Genomic DNA, 17,108 nt, shown 5'->3' with positions numbered 1-17,108 from the left:
CTCTTTCTCAATCTCTCTCTTCCCTCTTTCTATCTCTCTCTCTCTTCCTCTTTCTCCATCTCTCTTTGCTCCTCACTTTGTCAATCTCTCTCTGTCTCTCTCTCTCTCTTCCTCACTTTGTCAATCCTGTCACTCTGCTCCTCACTTTGTCAATACTGTCACTCTGCTCCTCACTTTGTCAATTCTTCTCTCTCTCTCTCTCTCTGTTCGTCACTTTGTCATTCCTGTCTCTCTGCTCCTCGCTTTGTCAATCCTCTCTCTTTGCCAATTTTTCGCTCTCTTTTGTCAATCTTTCTCTCTCTCTCTCTCTCTCTCTGTTCTTCACTTTTGTGAATCTCGCTCTCCCTCAATCTCTCTCTCTCTCTGTTCCTCCCTTTGTGAATCTCACGCTCCCTCAATCTCTCTCTCTCTATGTTCCTCCATTTGTGAATCTCACTCTCCCTCAATCTCTTTTTCTCTCTGTTCCTCATTTTGTGAATCTCACGCTCCCTCAATCTCTCTCTCTATGTTCCTCATTTTGTGAATCTCACTCTCCCTCAATCTCTCTCTCTATGTTCCTCATTTTGTGAATCTCACTCTCCCTCAATCTCTCTCTCTCTCTCTATGTTCCTCATTTTGTGAATCTCACTCTCCCTCAATCTCTCTCTCTATGTTCCTCATTTTGTGAATCTCACTCTCCCTCAATCTCTCTCTCTCTCTATTCCTCATTTTGTGAATCTCACTCTCCCTCAATCTCTTTTTCTCTCTGTTCCTCATTTTGTGAATATCACGCTCCCTCAATCTCTCTCTCTCTCTCTATTCCTCATTTTGTGAATCTCACTCTCACTCAATCTCTCTCTCTATGTTCCTCATTTTGTGAATCTCACTCTCCCTCAAGCTCTCTCTCTCTCTATTCCTCATTTTGTGAATCTCACTCTCCCTCAATCTCTTTTTCTCTCTGTTCCTCATTTTGTGAATCTCACTCTCCCGCAATCTCTTTTTCTCTCTGTTCCTCTGGCTGTCAATCTCTCTGTCCCTCTCTCACTCTGTCTCTCACTCTGTCTCTGTCTCTGTCTGTCTGTCTGTCTGTCTCTCTCTCTCTCTCTCTCTCTCTCTCTCTCTCTCTCTCTCTCTCTCTCTCTCTCTCTCTCTCTCTCTCTCTCTCTCTCGGTCAAGGGTAACTTTCCCCGGATACATTGCAGACCAACTGTGCTAAAAAGATTTAACCAATTGCAAGGAAGCTACTTTTCCTGTGCTGTTGGTCCTCATCAAAACCTTTCGATGAGTGCAGGTATGCCTCGTCAAATACCGTTCCAAGAACGTCTTCCCCCTCCGCGGTGAACGAATCGAAGAAGTCAACTGCCAGTAGTGCAGATGGGTCCATCGTATGAGAGAAAGCTCCCTGCGTGTTACTCGCCTTTTGCCCTTTCTCTCTCTAGGTTCTGGAAATATAAACGTGCCCCAGAAGAGAGGGTGGTTTCGCGCGTCCCCTCGTGTTCCAGATATTCAGTCCACCCACCTCGCCCCTTTTAATGGAAAAATTCATTCGCTCAACGAACTGTCCAGCGTTGTCTACGGGTAACCCTGTCTCTCTTTCTTTATTTCTCTCGCGCCATATATACCTCTCTTTATTTATCTCGTTCCATGTATACCTCTCATTATTTCTCTCTCTCCAGATATAACTCTCTTTATCTCTCTCTCTCTCTCTCTCTCTCTCTCTCTCTCTCTCTCTCTCCTTATATACCTATCTTTATTTCTCTCTCTCTCCTTATATACCTCTCTTTATTTCTCTCTCTCCATATATACCTCTCTCTCTCTCTCTCTCTCTCTCTCTCTCTCTCTCCTTATATACCTATCTTTATTTCTCTCTCTCTCCTTATATACCTATCTTTATTTCTCTCTCTCTCCTTATATACCTCTCTTTATTTCTCTCTCTCCATATATACCTCTCTTTATTTCTCTCTCGCTCCTTATATACCTCTCATTATTTCTCTCTCCATAGACTCCTCTCTTTATCTCTCTCTCTCCATATATACCTCGTTTTGTTTCTCTCTCTTTCTCTCTTTATGTGTATCCCTCTTTATTTATCTCTCTATCTCTCTACATATATATATCTTTATTTCTCTCTCTATCGCTCTCTCAATATATCTCTTTGTTTCTCTCTCTGCCTCTCTTTATGTGCATCTCTTTTTATTTCTCTCTATCTCTATACATCTATATATCGTTATTTCTATCTATATAGATGCACATATATATATATATATATATATATCTTAATTCGTCTCAATATTTCGTGATATTTCTCTGATTCTCTCTATCCCTCTCTCACCCTTCATTTCGCTCTCTATCTATCTCTTTATTTCTCTCACTATTTATTTATTTCTGTCTCTATCGATCTCTGACCTTTGATTTCTCTCCCTTTCTCTCTCTGCACCATGAATGGAGGGGTCCATCTTAGCCAGACGGAGATATTAAATAGGGGAGAAGAGAGGGATCTTTAATCCGTATGGTTTCGAATTTCTTGCCGCCAATTAAAGATATTAACTTAAAACTACAGCGAATTATGATCTTATATTAGAAACCTAAAGGCGCCCCACAGCGTCAATCAGTCACATATGAGATAAAAAGTCAGCTAATAATCGACAGGATTAAATTTAATATATAGGTCTCTATTTAAACGTTAATACCATCTAGATGCAAGTCAAAGATTATCCAGAAATATAACTATCTCAAGCACTCTCCTCTCATCCTTCTATAATATAAGATCAAATATAGTGGTCAGGCCTAGAGCAAGATATAGGATCAAATCGATAATCGATATACTTATAGATCTGTTTATGAGAAATGGTACAAAAGATTTTGATTTCTTTTAGCAATAAATAATGCGAAAATACATCTTACATACAAGAACAAATTAATTTAAATAAAACGATAAAAAATATAAATGTTAGATTGTGTTTGTAAGATTTGTTACTCCAAATTGATTTTATTAATGACGTATCTCAACGGTAATATCTCAATCAATATCATCGAGATGCACTACAAAAAGCTAAATACAACGGCCTTAATAGTATGTCTATTTCTCTCTCTGCTTCGGTCTTCTCTCATTGTTTCTATCGCCGACAAGATAGGTTGGGAGTTTGGCAGCAAAAGGAAGCAGACGTCCTTGTCAATTGCTCACGGCATTTAACACCCCCGCCTCTCTCGGTCACTCCTTTGGCGAAATTTTTTCTTCTGGGTTCTCTCTCTCTCTATCTCTAAACATGCGGCCTTTGCTGGAGTCCTGTAATCAGTTATCTCTCTTTCTCTCTCTAACCCCTCTCACTGCGGTCTGCGGAGTTCTTGGAGCTTCTTTCTGTCCATCATTCAAATTTCGAAGTCCTTGAAACTGCGGCTTTCATAGACCTGTGAGTCTTGTATCTCTCTCCCTCTCTCTCTCTCTATATCTCTCTCTGTCTCTCTCTCTGTCTCGCTCTCTGTCTCTGTCTCTCTCTCTGTTTCTCTCTCTATCTCTCTCTCTATCTCTCTCTCTGTCTCTCTCTATCTCTCTCTCTGTCTCTCTCTATATCTCTCTCTATCTCTCTCTGTCTCTCTCTCTCTCTATCTCTCTCTGTCTCTCTCTATCTCTCTCTATCTCTCTATATCTCTCTCTCTGTCTCTCTCTCTCTCTCTCTCTCTCTCTCTCTCTCTCTGTCTCTCTCTATATCTCTCTCTGTCTCTCTCTCTCTATCTCTCTCTGTCTCTCTCTCTCTCTATCTCTCTCTGTCTCTCTCTATCTCTCTCTATATTTCTCTCTGTGTCTCTCTCTATATCTCTCTCTGTCTCTCTCTCTCTATCTCTCTCTATCTCTCTCTCTCTGTCTCTCTCTATATCTCTCTCTGTCTCTCTCTCTCAATCTCTCTCTATCTCTCTCTATCTCTCTCTCTCTGTCTCTCTCTATATCTCTCTCTCTGTCTCTCTCTATATCTCTCTCTCTGTCTCTCTCTATATCTCTCTCTCTGTCTCTCTCTCTATCTCTCTCTGTCTCTCTCTCTCTCTATTCCACGGCAGGCTCTATTATCTTGCATCACTTTTCATAGTCTTTCTCTCTTACTATTTCTCAACCCCGAGGATGCATGCGTCATACTCCGGGATCTCTCTCTCTAGCGAATCCATACTCTCTCTCTCTTACTTTCTTCTCTTTATCTCGCTCTCATCCCTGGTGAGTTTTGTCTCAGTATTTGTCAACCCCGAGGGTTGATGCATCGAAGTCCCGCTATCTCTCTCTCTAACTCTTCCTTAAGATCCTCAGCTCCGGACAATCGGATATAATCTGATACTGTTCGCTCCGTCTTCCCAGTCTCATAAATTGTCTTCTCTCGGTCTTTGTTCTCTCCCCCTCTCTCTCAAATTGCGGCCCCAACTGTTCTTAGGACTCCCTTCACTCTTCTTCCTCTCTCTCGCTTTATCTCTTTTTGTTTCTCTCCCTCTTTCTCTCTCTCTCCTCTCTCTTCTCTTGTCTCTCCTCTCTTCTCTATTCTCTCTTCTCTCGGCTATCGGCTATCGGCTATCGGCACTCGGCTCTCGTCTCTCGTCTCTCGTCTCTCTTCTCTCTTCTCTCTTCTCTCTTCTCTCTTCTCTCTTCTCTCTTCTCTCTTCTCTCTTCTCTCTTCTCTCTTCTCTCTTCTCTCTTCTCTCTTCTCTCTTCTCTCTTCTCTCTTCTCTCTTCTCTCTTCTCTCTCTTCTCTCTCTTCTCTCTTTCTCCCCTCTCTCGGCTCTCTTCTCTCTTCTCTCTCGCTCTCTCCTTTCTTTCTGTCGTCTCTCGTCTCTCTCCTCTCTTTCTCTCGTTTCCCGTCTCTCGTGTCTCGTCTCTCGTCTCTCTTCTCTCTTCTCTCTTCTCTCTTCTCTCTTCTCTCTTCTCTCTTCTCTCTTCTCTCTCTCCTCTCTCTCTTTTTCTCTCCGAGGAGTGACCTTAAATCTCTAAAATTGTGGGCTCAACAGTTGTTTGTCTTTCTCTCTCTAGCCTTTCCTCGGAGGGACGAAGGTCGGAGGCAAGGGAAGATGTTGGAGACGGCGAGATACCTTCTGGGTTATCCCGGGTCCAGCGGCTTTGGATCCAACTCTACCGCCGAGCTGGTCATCGCCGCCTGCCCAGACTTAACATCCATCACCGCCATCGTCACCGGTGACCTTCCCCCCACTTTCTCTCTCCTCTCTCTCTCTCCCTCTCTCTCTGTTTTTTTCGATCTTTCTCTCTTCCTCTTTCTTTTTCTCGCTTAAATTCTCCCTCTATCGTTCTTTCTCTTGCTCTTTCTCACTCCTGCCTGGTGGCGGAGCCGGCTCTAACTCCGCCGTTGTCTTCGGGTACCTTTGACTCCCGTTTTCTCTCTCTCTCCCTCTTTTTTTCTCTCTCTGTTTCTCTCTCTTTCTTTATCTCTGTCTTCCTCTTTCTCTTGCTCTCTCTCTCTTCCTCTTCCTCTTTCTCTTTCTCTCTCTCTTCTTCTTTCGCTTTCTCTCTCTCTTGCTGAAGGCAGCGGCCGAGCAATCTCCTCCACCGCGACAGTCAGCGTTGACCTTTCTTCGTCTTTTTTCGCCTATCTCTCTCTCGCTTTTACCTCATCATTTTGTCTTCCTCCCTGTATCTTTCTCCGTCTTCCTCACTGTATCTTTCTCTGTCTACCCTGTAACTTTTTCTTTCTTTCTGTCTACTTCTCTGTAGCCCTCTTTCTCTCCGTCTCTCTTTCTCTGTGCACTTTCTGTGGCTTTCTCTCTCCTCTTCTCTCTCCCTCCGTCCATTTGTCATTTCCTTCCTCTCTCTTCTTCTCTCTTCATCTGTCCATTTGTCTGTAACTTTCTCTGTTTTCTTCGGCTGAAGTTTTACTCTCACCTTTTCTCTCTTCTCTCTTCCTCAATCTAGTCCTATCTAGCAATCTCTTTCCTCTTCGATCTTCCTCAATCTTCTTCTATCTAGCTTTCTCTCTCTTCCTCAATCTACTTGTATCTAGCTTTATCTCTCTTCCTCAATCTACTTGTATCTAGCTTTCTCTCTCTTCCTCAATTTACTCTACCAAGCTTTCTTTCTCTTCCTCAATTTATTTCTACCTAGCTTTCTCTCTCCTCTTCTCTCTTCCTCTGTTCACCTCTTTCTTTTTTTCTCTCTTCTTTCTGGGTCTTCCTCCGTCCACTTCTCTGTTGTTTTCTCGCTCTTCTTTCTCTCTCTTCTTTCTGGGTCTTCCTTCGTCCACTTTTCTGTTGTTTTCTCGCGCTTCTTTCTATCTCTCTCTTTCTGGGTCTTCCTCTGTCCACTTCTCTGCTGTTTTCTCTCTTCTTTCTTCCTCTGTCCACCTCTCTGCCGTTTTCTCTCATCTTTCAGCCTCTGCCCACTTCTCTGCTATTTTCTCTCTCTTTCTTCCTCTATCCACTTCTCGATAGCTCTCTCTCTCTCTCTCTCTCTCTCTCTCTCTCTCTCTCTCTCTCTCTCTCTCTCTCTTTCTTCCTATGTCCACTTCTCAGTAGCTTTCTCTCTCTCTTTCTTCCTCCGTATCTTTCTCTATCTAGCTAACGGCGGCGCTGGCGGTGGCAGGAGCAACATCGGGCATTGGCGAAGAGACGGCACGCGTTCTTGCCACGAAGGGCGCGCGGCTCGTTCTTCCCGCGCGGCGACTCGCCGCGGCGGCGGAGGCGCGCCGCCGTATCGCCGCAGCGGTCCCCGGCGCTGACGTTATCATCCTCAAGCTCGATCTCAGCTCTCTGCGATCCGTTCGCCGCTTCGTCGCCCGCTTCCTCTCCCTCAATCTTCCTCTCCACCTTCTCGTGTACTTAATCTCTGCAACACTTCTTTTTCAAATCTTGTATCCATTATCATCTTCGTTGTCATCATCATCATCATCATCATGTTCGTCTTCCTACTTTCCTCAGTCCTCATTATCACCACAACCATCATCGTCGTCGTCGTCATCTTCATCTTCTTCTACTTCTTCTTCATCACCATAAACAACATCATCATCTTCATCATCCTTACTGCCACCACCATCATCATCATACTTATCATCCTCTTCTTCTTCGTCACCATCGACTACATCATCATCAGCATCATCCTCAGCACCACCACGATCATAATCATATTTATCATCCTCTTCTTCTTCGTCACCATCAACAACATCATCATCAGTATCATCATCTTCTTCTTCTTCGTAATCATCAGCATCATGATTACCACCACCATCATCATCCTCTTCTTCTTCTTCGATCACCGTCATCATCAACGTTATCTTTTTCTTCTTCGTCACCATCATCATCGTCGTCGTCGTCTTTTCATTCTTCATCATCCTCTTCGTCGTCTTCTTCTTTTCATTCTTAGTCATCATTCATCGTTGTCGTCTTCTTCTTTACATTCTTCGTCATCATCATCGTGTTTGTCATTATGATCTTGAGTATCATCGTCCTTATCGTTTTCATCATCATCATTGCAGAAACAACGCGGGGAGATTCCCGCAATCGCACGCTCTCTCCGCCAACGGCGTGGAAATGACATTCGCCACCAACTATCTGGGTAAGAACTCGGTCTTCTTCCTCACAACATAGACGGGGGCGCTCACCGTTGCAGAGATTTTCAGGCCATTTCTTGCTGACGAAGTTGCTGCTGGAGAAGATGGTGGAGACGGCGACAGAGTCCGGCGTCGAGGGCCGGATCGTTAACGTGACATCGAACATCCATGGATGGTTCTCCGGCGACCCAGTACGCTACCTCCACGACCTCAACCAAAAGAACGTGTTAGTTTCGTCATCATCACTATCATCATCTCCTTCATCACCATCTTTTTGCGCATGTTCATCTTATTCATCATAATAATCTTCTTCTTCACCATCTTTACCACCATCATCTTATTCTTCTTCATCATCTTTACTTCCATCATCATGTAGATAATCATCGTCATGATCGTATTCACCACCAGGATCATCTTCTTCTTCATCATCATATTTACCATGAGGACCATCTTCTTCATCATCACATTTACCATGAGCACCATCTTCTTCGTCATCTTACTGACCATCACCACCATCCTCTTCTTCACCATCATATTTACCTTGAGCACCATCTTCTTCATCATCATATTTACCATCACCACCATCTTCTTCTTCCTTTTTCTTCTTCACTATCAGGATCATCTTCATCTTCATCATCTTATTTAACATCAGGATCATCATCATTATTATTATTATTATATTATTATTATATTATTATTATTATTATTTACCATCGTCGTCGTCGTCATCATCATTGTCATGTTCTTCTTACATGTTCTTAATAATCATCGTCGTTGTCGTCATCATCATTGTCATCTTCTTCTTACATGTTCTTAATAATCGTCGTCGTCGTCGTCCTTGTCTTCTTATTCTTCTTCTGTCCACTTACCTTCTTGATAATCTTTCTTACCATCTTCTTTCAAATCGTCATCTTCACGATTATCATCTTCCACTTTCACTTTATCGTCTTCTATATCATCATCATTATAATCATCGGTTTTTTTATCATCCACTTGCTCATCATAATCCTGTTCGTCTTCGTCTCCCGCCAGGGCGTATGACGCGACCAAGGCCTACGCGCTGTCGAAGCTCGCCATGGTTCTCCATGCGAGAGAGCTCGCCAAGCGGCTGAAAGTGACATTCTCTCCCAAAATATACTATCTTGAAGTTGGCTAAATTAACCATAGGAGAGGGTTGAAATCTGTGCATGGCTGCGCAGAGAATGGGGGCGAAGGTGACGGCAAACTGTGTTCATCCCGGCGTGGTAAAGACGAGGCTGACGAGAGACAAAGAAGGGATTTCCACGGGTGCGTTGCTGTTCAATCGCCGATTTTGCCCGTCCAGGTTGCTTTGATTAATTGATTCTGATCTTATGCTTCCATCTTCTTATTGTCATCTCAGATCTTGCCTTCTTCCTTGCGTCGAAGCTTATCAAGTCTGTCTCCCAGGTCTGGTTCTCTCTCCCTCTCATTATATCTCTATCTCTTTGTCTGTCTATCAATCTATCCCTCCCTCTCCTCTCTCTCCTCCCTCTCCATCTCCCTCTGTTTTCTCTCTCTTTATCTATCTATGAATATATCTCCGTCTCTCCCTCTCCTCTCTATGAATCTATCTCTGTCTCTCCCTCTCTCTCTCAATCAAACTATCTCTAGCTCTCCCTCTCCTCTCTCTATAAATCTATATTTATCTCTCCCTCTCATCTCTCTCCATCAATCTATCTCTAGCTCTCCCTCTCCTCTCTCTCTATCTCTCCCTCTCCTTTCTCTCTATCAATCGAATCGATCACTTGCTCTTTATCTCTCTACCTCTCCCTCTCCTCTCCCGCTCTCTCTCTCTCTCTCTCTCTCTCTCTCTCTCTCTCTCTCTCTCTCTCTCTCTCTCTCTCTCTCTCTCTCTCTCTCTCTCTCTCTCTCTCTCTCTCTCTCTCTCTCTCTCTCTAAATCTATCTCTATTTTCTATCTATGTACGTAGATCTATCTATTTATTCAAATCTGTCTGTTCATCGTTCTTCTGTCTGGCTACCCACCCACCTATCTATATCTCTAATCTATCTACTAACTAGTATGGCTAGCAACCTACCTACCTATCCACCGGTCGCTTTCTCTCGGTCTGCATAGCTACATATCCGTCGTTTCTAAATATTTATCTCTCTTTCTTTATGTCTTCCTCTAGCATTCTATTTATAGCTTTCTCTCCATCTCTATCAAATCTACAATGTTCCTTTGTGCCCATCTTTCTTACCTTTCTCTCCCACCCATTTTAATCCTCATTTCCATCTCTACGTTTGCTTCTTCTCTTCAGCTCTGCCTCTATTGTCATGTCCGCCTATCACTATCTTTCTCTTTCGTTTTTTTCTGTACTGACAATAAGTCTTATCTCTTTCTTCATAAATATTTGTCTTTCTCTTTCTTGATATCTTCGTCTCGCCTTCCATTTATAGCTTTCTCTCCATCTCCATCTCTGTCTACATAATTCCTTCAACCACATCTTTCTTACCTCTCTCTCGACTTCCTTCTTCTCTTTACCTCTGCCTCTATCATTCTCTACATCTTTCTCTGCCAGGTCCTCCTACCTCCATCTCTCTCCATGTTCTTTTCTGTACGTCTTCACCCATTAATTGCACCCCTCTCCAGAATTATATACTGAACTCTCTTTCTTGTATGTCGTCACCCATTATTGTCATCTCTTTCTACTATTTATTTAACTCTCTTTCGCTTTGGACCATACTTCTCTCTCTAACTGTGTCACCCATTATTGGTATTTCTCTCTCTACTATTTATCAAACTCTCGTTCGATTTAGAACAAACTTCTCTCACTAACTCTGTCACCCACTATTGGCATATCTCCCTCTACTATTTATCAAACTCTCGTACGATTTACAACATACTTCTCTTACTAACTCTGTCGCCCATTATTGGCATGTCTCTCTCTACTATTTATCAAACTCTCGTTCGACTAATAACATACTTCTCTCTCTAATTCTCTCGCACCTCTTCTCTCTGTTGCTTCCTTCTGAGTTCTGATTCTCTTCTTCGCGCAGGCGGCGGCGACGACGTGCTACGTGGCAGCCCATCCGCAGCTGGCGGGCGTGTCGGGGCGTTACTTCATCGACTGCAACGAGGCGGCGCCGTCAAAACTGGCAGCAGACGAGCGAGAGGCGGCACGGTTGTGGCTCGTCTCGGAAGCTATCGTCTCTGGTGGTGCCGCCTTTCTCAGCCGCCGGCTCGGCCCCGACATGCCACCCATCTGAGGAGAGATAGATGAAGAGAGAGAGAGATAGTTGAATCGAAAGATTAGCATAGAGAGATATCCCTTTCATGGGTGTTAACGTACTAGTGGAGAGATTGATAGTTGAATAGAAAGATTGGTAGAGAGAGAGATCCCTTTCATGGGTGTTAACGTTATAGTAGAGAGAGATTGATAGTTGAATAGATAGATTGGTAGAGAGAGGGATAACTTTCATGAGTGTTAATGTTCTAGTAGAGAGAGATTGATAGTTGAATAGAAAGATTAGTAGAGAGAGATATTCCTTTCACGGGTGTTAACGTTCTAGTAGAGAGAGATTGATAGTTGAATGGATAGATTAATAGAGAGAGGTATCCCTTTCATGGGTGTTAACGTTCTCGTAGAGAGAGATTGATAGTTGATTAGAAAGATTAGTACCGGGAGGGATCCCTTTCATGAGTGTTAACGTTCTAGTAGAGAGAGATTGGTAGTTGAATAGAAAGATTAGTAGAGAGAGATATCCCTTTCATGGTTGTCAACGTTCTAGTAGAGAGAGATTGATAGTTGATTAGAAAGATTAGTACCGAGAGGGATCCCTTTCATGAGTGTTAACGTTCTAGTAGAGAGAGATTGGTAGTTGAATAGAAAGATTAGTAGAGAGATATATCCCTTTCATTGTTGTTAACGTTCTAGTAGAGAGAGATTGATAGTTGAACAGAAGGATTAATAGAAAGAAGGATCCCATATATGGATGTCAAGTGACTAGTAGAGAGATTGATAGCTGCATAGATAGGATAATAATTAGAGGGATACAAGAAATTAGTAGTTGAATAGATGTAGTATGAAGAGGGATGCGGTTAATGGGGGACGACGTACAAGAAGAGAGAGAGAGAGTTAGAATAGTAGGGAGTGGGATGACATTAATGGGCGACGACTGACGACGTAAACAGAAGAGAGAGACATATAATTGAGTAGATCGAATAGCAGATAGAGGGATGCCGTAAATTGGTGACAAAGTAAAAGAAAATAGAGATGATATTTCAGTAAATAATGTTACAGAGGGTTGCCATCAATGGTGACGACGTACAAGAAGAGAGAGAAAGTGCAATAGAAAATTTTAGAGAGGAGTATCATTAATGGTGACGACGTACAAGAAGAGATAGAGAAAGCTAGATAGTTGAATAGATCGAATAATAGAGTGGGAGAGGACAATAATGGGCGACAACGCAGTAGCAATCAAAGATTGTTCAATCAGAAAAATATTAGAGAAGAAGAAAGAGAAAGAGAGCGAGAGAGTTAAATAGATCGAATAAAAGAGAGAGAGATCCCAATTTTGGGTGATAACGTAACTAGAAGAGAGAAGTAGAGTTCAGTAGACTCAGTAATAGAAACAAGGAAGCAATTAATGGTTGACGACATGGCCCAGAGAAATAGTTGAGTGATAGAATAGTAGAGAGAGAGAGAGGCCTTCAATGGGGATGCGTTAGAACGAGCATCTGTGCGCGCGGAAAGCGCGGGACTCTTTTGCCGGGCGATGATCTAATCCTACGGTGTTCGTTAAGATGAACAGTAAAGATGCCGACAGAATCCACCTTGCTCTTTCTCTCTCTAGGTTTCTTCTCTAGGTCTCTGCACAAAGAGATTATGGATCAGAGTGTTGCAGAGGGCACGTGATAGACTTAGAGAGAGGGAGACATTGAATGACACGGGGAAAGAGATCCAAGGAGATTAGAGAAAGTGGAGGAATAATGCAGCTTTCACTACGAAAGAGAGAATAAGTTGAATGACTGGTGAAGAGGTGGGTAGGGTTGGTCATTCTTGCTGACAGTATCATGATGAATGCTGTGCCTGAAATGAGAAATCTGATGTCCGGATATCAGAAATCTGTTGTTGTACAGATATTCAATAGCACGACTCCTATCTTCATATCTGAAATCAGTTTTTTAGGATTTCTGGTATTTTAAGTATAAATATAGTTAAACTAATTTGCCATATAAATACATATTTAAATACATGTTTCATCTTTATCACGTATGGATAAAATTAAATATTATGGAGTTAATTAAGTGTTTCTAAAACACTTTTCGTAAAAGTAAAACAGGTTTAAAATATTTAATAAGTAAACCTAACCAAGGCAAGACAACTATTTTATACAACTGTTTGTCTCCTTAAGTTGGAGAAATTGACCTCCTGATATCGATATCTAAGACCCAATTGTCAATATTTTATATTGGAATCTGAAATCTGGTAATGTCATCTGCCACTACCTTGACCCCTTCAGTATCCATCTTGATATCACATGATGAGAAAATATTTAATATCATTCAAACATCTTGGCACTGAATTTATAATCATCTCGATTTCACCCAACTATCATACTGTCTGATATTAGATATCGATGGGCAAATGCTGGAGGCAAGTCAAGATAATGAGAAAATAAAAAAAGAGGTAAGAGGTAGATAAAGAGATCAGAGGAGAGAGAGGAAAAAGAGCTAGAGTTTCAATTGAGAAATAGGAGATATTACGAGGTGAGAGAGGAAGAAACATACATAAGGAGTGGAGATAGGAGGCAAGGTAGAGAGAAAAAGGCATTCATAACTAAAGAAAGAGGGCGACATTCATTAACAGTTCGAAAGATAAAAGACACATATCACTTATTGCATCTTCAAGATTAAGTGTAGATTCCAATTAACTCTTCTAAGGTCATTGTTGAAATAAAGTTGGAATATGATAATCCTTGCATGCGTAAATTAAATAACTTGTGCTATGGCAAGTATGTTCGGAGTACATATGGTTGTCTCATTCTGCAATATTAATAATTCATCTTCTAACATAAGGGGAATGGTCGCATCTTGACCACTCATCGCCTTCATCTACTTCTTGCTATATCCAAACCTATACTAATTGGAATCCACTGATTAGGGACTTGTAACTCATAGTAAAAAAATAACCATCCATGTAGAGAATGTCTTTAGTTTCTCAAGTCTTAGGACGGCTGACACTACAGTAACTTGAATAAACCTGATTAATATTTAGGTATACTATCATTTAGATATTCATATAAATCAATTTAGTGAAATCTTTCTCTACAGAGCACCAGTGTCTGTCTGTCGATATCTCTACAATAATGGTTGGACGATCAATGTATTATATTTAAGAACTCTTCACTAATGACCATACTTATCATATAAGTAGGACCATATGGTGTCATTATTTTTGTACATTTCAATGTTCATCTCAAGTATTCTTTGCATATTAATATTTAGAATATATGTGGATGAATGGACATCTAATTAGATTTTTCTTGTTATCGAGAACATGCCTTCCTTATGCATATGAATCTTCATTCAATTATTATCTTCTTCATCTTCATTTATTTTGTTACCTAAATTCAGATCGTAACCTTTGCTTCATTACTATGTATCTTATTCACCTCTACTCTGCTCTCACTTGTAAACTCACATATTTATTGACTAAAGTATTGAAGAACATTTTTCTCCTAATGTCGTACCTTTGTATCGAAAGACATGCCCTGATGATGTGTTTCTAGCTTGCAAAGCTACATACCAAATAATCTTTATATAGATTTGAGAAGAGAATCATTAGTTTGACCAGCAAGGTGCATCGGAAATACTAACATTTGTATTATGACTCATCAAATTCCCATTATTCCCTAGATTTATTTAAGTATTTAATTATACGCATCACTCGATCATAGTAATGAATAAAAGTGTGATTAGTTTGATGGTCACATAATATCTATCGGACCTTCCATGTGATTCTATTAATTTTACGTACCATCTAAGACTCATAATTTAGTTGAGCTTAGATTGATCAGAAATGTCTCAGATATTAGAAATGCAACACATTTATATCCTCATACACTCCATAAATTATATTATATATTTTTATGGGTACTTTCTATATAATCTGAACAATAACCAAGTCAATGAATAAAAAATTATAGCCGGGAGAAATTTTATATTAGCTTACATATAGGATTTGTAAATTTTAATGTACCCTATTTATTAATAAATATAAAAAATTATAATTTATTTAATTTCCTAATAAACTAGACTAACTTTTCATCATTAATATAAGTAAAACTGATTTGGGTTTTGGGAGGTGATGATATTATCATCAAAGTAATACAACAGTCCTTTGCCTGAAAATCTAAAAGGCTGGTATGTTCCACTATTGAATTGTATTAATAAAAGTTCACACGCAAGAGAAATTATAATAAGATAAAACAAATTAAAGAATAAATACCATTGCTAAATAACTATCCAACCACTTTGCTAACTAATTTATGATAATCAATCTCAATGTCCAAGTTTTTTCCTTCAGAAAAAAAATAGAAGTACGGTAATAAATTACTATGACTTTTTATATGAGTTAAAAATTAAAGAAAATAATGTATTTAATATAAGGGTCATGAAGCTAATGAAATTAGACTTTTAAAAAAATCAATCATTTTATAAGGTGATGTTTATTAATTTTATTTTAGAGATGACATGAATGAGTTTGAACATTCTCATAAAGAATCATTTAAACATTATCCATTTAGTGGTTATAAATGATATCATGTTGATTTTTACCTAATTAGGATCAATCTGAAAATTGATTGAAAAAGCTAAGTGAGTGTATCTCAAAATAGGTCATTACACTAGTCGTCAATTTTTATAGCACGAATCAATTAAATTAAGTAAAATATGTGTCCAGTGCACTGGCGGCCATGTATGGCGGTGATGAGTGATATGGTTGGCATGCATAGATATGGAAAATTTCCCATTGATGGCCCATACGCTTGCCAGAATGTTTCAAGCAATGACTTGTGGGCTTTTCCATCTTAGCCCCCCAGCCAAATCAGCTGATAAGGTTGATCGAGAGTGGTTGACTTGACTGCCAGTGTAGTCTGTGGGTGATTGTGCTGATTTGGGCAAAAATCGCAGGTAATGGTGCACCAACAAATAATAAAACACATTCATGTGTTGAGCATGAATGTATTGCTCTTTTTTTTCTGAAAATGATTTTTTTATCATGGAAGGTTTGATATTACGAGTGAATTTCATAAATGGAAGATAGTATCATTTGAGGTGGAGTTACTATGTCTACAACATCTCAACTGAAGTATTATACTAACAATAATAGGCTAATTGTGACTTGAATACCTGAGATCAGATGGATGAAAATTCAATATTGTTGGAATTCAATTAAACAGTAAATTGTCAACTGTTGTTTCATGACACGTCAGTAATATATGAGTTTTGCACATACAAGTATCACATGGAATCATTTTTTGAATGTCTACATCTCAAATTGTGTGAACCTATTGATGTATCATTAAGAGCTAATGCATAATACTGCCTTGTTATGATTTTGACACTCAAGGTCTCTTAGTTTCTAAGGTGTTTGTATGATTTAGTGGATCAGAAGTTATGTTCAGATGTAGATATTATCTTTTTGTTTATAACATTTCATAGTTTTATAACTTATGCTTTTAAATTTCTTAGGACTAGGAAGAATCCTAATCATACTATTATTTCTTATGAAATGAATCAGATGATCGTGTAAGTTGTAATTTCAGTGGTGTCATGCCATTCTGCCTAATGATTTTGGGATCAAAATTTTGGAATGGTTTTACATCTTGTTAGATTATCAACTTTTTTGGCTATTGTTGGAAAGTTGAGAAATATAGACTGTAATAATTTTCAATTATTCAAAAATGAGTAATTAGTTCCTAAGTTATATCCTGAAGCTAACACAAATGAAATCGTGATGCATCTCATAAATATATTATCTTGGGGTATGTAGTAATATTGTATGTGTTATAAATGGATTATCAATCTATATATAAGTTTTCATATGTTTATACTTGCACTTTGTATAATATAACATGTTCTAGTCCTTTACCATAAAATTTGATTTTCAGAGTTTTAGTGGTGCATAATTTGAGCAAAACTTTTGGTGGATATGAATGATTAACATTGACCACATCATTTTAACCATTTAGGATATATGCCACAGGACCAGAACCATATGATAACATTGTAATGATTACATTAATAGCATGCATGTTTCATTCCTAAAGGAATGAAAATGATGATATTTTGTATTATCAAGCTTAAGATGATTAGATTTTTATAATTATATTATCATTATTTTATATTTCTATATTAGATCTGGAAAAATACAGCAATGTGGAATTTTCAAATGTCATATTTGTAAAACAATTCAAGATAAATATAATAGTTTATTTAACTAAAATTTAATTCAAATAAATATTTATTTTTTAGGCTTAAAATTTTACAGGTACTTGTCTATTGAAAGACGAATTAATAAAGGTTTTTATTCTATTTTAAATCAATTCTCCACTTTTAAATGATTTCCAGATACTT

The 17,108-nt window shown here is 39.5% G+C and overlaps 1 protein-coding gene across 3 annotated transcripts; it reads left to right on the top strand.

The window, feature by feature from the left end:
- The first annotated feature begins 3,156 nt into the window (after positions 1–3,156).
- Positions 3,157–10,882, top strand: LOC144716564 (short-chain dehydrogenase TIC 32, chloroplastic-like). 3 transcript variants are annotated; one of them, XM_078591718.1, is made up of 9 exons: positions 3,157–3,386; positions 4,982–5,143; positions 6,542–6,773; positions 7,431–7,510; positions 7,575–7,731; positions 8,538–8,619; positions 8,705–8,792; positions 8,887–8,933; positions 10,526–10,882. In XM_078591718.1, exons 2-9 carry the CDS (start codon positions 5,020–5,022, stop codon positions 10,733–10,735), a joined length of 1,020 nt encoding a protein of 339 aa, XP_078447844.1. In that variant the 5' UTR covers positions 3,157–3,386; positions 4,982–5,019; the 3' UTR covers positions 10,736–10,882. The 3 variants fall into 3 exon arrangements, with proteins under 3 accessions (XP_078447844.1, XP_078447845.1, XP_078447843.1); XM_078591719.1 differs by lacking the exon at positions 3,157–3,386 and adding an exon at positions 4,347–4,551; XM_078591717.1 differs by lacking the exon at positions 3,157–3,386 and adding an exon at positions 4,347–4,558.
- Positions 10,883–17,108: the final 6,226 nt, after the last annotated feature.

This window comes from Wolffia australiana, chromosome 2 (assembly GCF_029677425.1).
Source record: "Wolffia australiana isolate 7733 chromosome 2, ASM2967742v1".
Lineage (NCBI taxonomy): Eukaryota > Viridiplantae > Streptophyta > Magnoliopsida > Alismatales > Araceae > Wolffia > Wolffia australiana.
This window is presented reverse-complemented; position numbering and strand designations above follow the sequence as displayed.

Excerpts from the sequence above, each read along its gene's own strand:
- LOC144716564 (XM_078591718.1), top strand. The coding sequence starts at position 5,020 with ATGTTGGAGACGGCGAGATACCTTCTGGGTTATCCCGGGTCCAGCGGC. Across the intron at positions 8,620-8,704 it reads AGCTCGCCAAGCGGCTGAAA|AGAATGGGGGCGAAGGTGAC; the intron begins GTGACATTCTCT and ends ATGGCTGCGCAG. Across the intron at positions 8,934-10,525 it reads TTATCAAGTCTGTCTCCCAG|GCGGCGGCGACGACGTGCTA; the intron begins GTCTGGTTCTCT and ends TTCTTCGCGCAG.